This window comes from Chinchilla lanigera, unplaced genomic scaffold (genome assembly GCF_000276665.1).
Source record: "Chinchilla lanigera isolate Chin_1 unplaced genomic scaffold, ChiLan1.0 scaffold00017, whole genome shotgun sequence".
Classification (NCBI taxonomy): domain Eukaryota; kingdom Metazoa; phylum Chordata; class Mammalia; order Rodentia; family Chinchillidae; genus Chinchilla; species Chinchilla lanigera.
This window is the reverse complement of record NW_004955418.1, coordinates 20,538,858-20,540,982: the sequence shown is the minus strand read 5'-3', so window position 1 is coordinate 20,540,982 and position 2,125 is coordinate 20,538,858. Positions and strand designations below refer to the sequence as shown.

At 52.9% G+C, this 2,125-nt stretch overlaps 1 protein-coding gene across 1 annotated transcript in view; it reads right to left on the bottom strand.

The window, feature by feature from the left end:
* The window catches only part of Arrdc3 (arrestin domain containing 3), a gene marked incomplete at its 5' end in the record, with an annotated part of 12,019 nt that extends 9,894 nt beyond the window's left edge, over positions 1-2,125 (bottom strand). The window contains 1 exon segment of the mRNA XM_013513045.1: positions 1,721-2,125. Coding sequence (XP_013368499.1) covers positions 1,721-2,000 — 280 coding nt within the window.

Here is a 2,125-nt window from a genome sequence, read left to right as displayed (position 1 = left end):
GCGGGGCGGGCGGGGGCGGCGGCTCGGGGGACCTTTACCGGCGCACGCCGGTTCCGAGCCTCGCCCAGCAGCGCCCGGCGCGCTCTCCCCACCCGCCGTGCCCAATCCAATCAGCGCCTGGCATCGCCTTAGCAACAGGCTAACAAACCGGGCTCCGCCTATCGCGGGCGGCCGGGGGCGGGGTCTCGCTGACCAGGCTAGTTTGAGAGCTGCACTTGAAGTCATTGAAACTCTTCCAGGCCGGGGCCGGCCACGCGCGGCGCGGCGCGGGCGCTCACTTTGCTCTACCGTGTCATCGGGGTGCAACGAATGAGGTGATGTGTGTGCCCACCACTCACTGTTCCACTTTTCCTCCATGATAAGTCTCAACTCCTTCAAGAAAAACCTTTGTTTCTTCTCGGCCGTTCTCTAAAAGGCCGCGGGGTCCAGGAAGGTTCAAGCACAAACTTAGGCGCCTGCTTTTTGGCACGGCCCGGGACTGTCACTTGGCATCTGCATTTCCTATCGACCCACACGCTTGGCGAGACCGGCTAGAAATTCGTTCCGGAGGTAACGCACCTCTGGGTGACTATCAAGATCCTACTCAGGAGTTGGTTTCACCTTAGTGTTTTCCAAAACGCTGCATGGACGCTGTAACCCCAAGCATCCTTCGTTGGCCTGAGCTCAATGAGCACCGACCTAGCATGTGCATTTTTAACATAAAAAAGGAGATTAAAATACGCCTCTAGTTCTGGAAAACCAGCATTCGGACTGAATACTGCATTAAAAAGGAGAAGCGCAAAAATTACATAACCAGTTTTAACATTATATTCTTCTTGGGCTGGGAATTAAGTCATCGCCACCACCTGACGCGTGTAACCAATCTGCGCAGAGCTCGGCAAGCGCCCCTCCTCACCACCCCCCAGAACTGGTCCGAAACAGGATTGAACCGCTTCTAACAAAGGGTGGAAACTTAGAAAAACAAGCTAAGAGTCGCCTAGATTTCCACAATGTAACCATTTAAACAACAGATTGGAAATCTCAGGACCCCCTCTCCCTCTGACAAGCCCGGATCTCCCTCTTAGAGGCGAAAATCAAATCCCGTGTGCCGGGGACTTTGCAATTCCACCGCACTGGCATGGGTTTCATTGAATGCACGGTCCAAAGTTAGACATGATCCTTGGGAAAAAAAAAAAAAAAGAAAGAGAGAGAGAGAGAAAGAAAAGGACTGACTCTGGATGGCTTTCCACACTGACTTGCTAGCTACACTACTGAGAGGTGCTAGCCTTTAAAAATAAAAAATGCTGGGTGGGAAAGAATAGGGGACAAACACGTGGGGGTGTTGCTACCATATGTCAAAATTACAGCAGCCTTTCATCAAAGGGCAGCGATCAGTAGTTTAAAGTCTTTTTTGCATGTCAGCGTGAAAACCAAACCCATCCCTGAACCTCCCTGAAAATCTTACTCCATTTTCCCCGCTGGAGCTCAGCGTTCAGATCTAAAGTCGGGAAAGTAAAAGGGTGGAGGGGAAAAAAAAAATCTAACACTGGACTGCAGCTTTCAGCGACCCATTCGAAGCCGCAGGAGCAGCACGCCCGAGCCGGAGCGCGTTCGGAGGTGCGGAGCCCGGGCCGGGCGCAGCGAGCGCCCGCCGCCCCGCGGATGCTGCAGGCTGGCTGCGCCCGCGGCCGCGGGGAAGCCGGCGCCGAGGAGCCGTCCCCAGACCCGGCGCAGCACTCACCTCTCTCGTGCCCGATGAGCGTGTCTTTGTAGTTGAAATACTCGACTTCTTCCGTGTAATTCTGCGTATAGGCAGTGTTGGAGCCGGCGTTTCTCGATTCCGTCCAGCGCACTTTCGCGTGTCCTCTGGCGTGGATTTTCAGAGATTTCACTCGAATTTCCCCCGTAACTTCTAAATTCACCCTTCCTGAGACGGTATCCCCGCTGGAGTACACGGGGACATTGCTGTCATTGAGACAGTCAAAGCTGATCGTCAAACTCTTCACCTTGCCCAGCACCATGGTTGTAACAAAACCTATAAAAATATAATGTAAGACCAAAAGGGGACAAACTCAAGATCGCATGTAAAATGTGATCTTCAGACACTGATCGATGTCTTTGCCGTGCAGAAAGAAAAAAAAAAAAA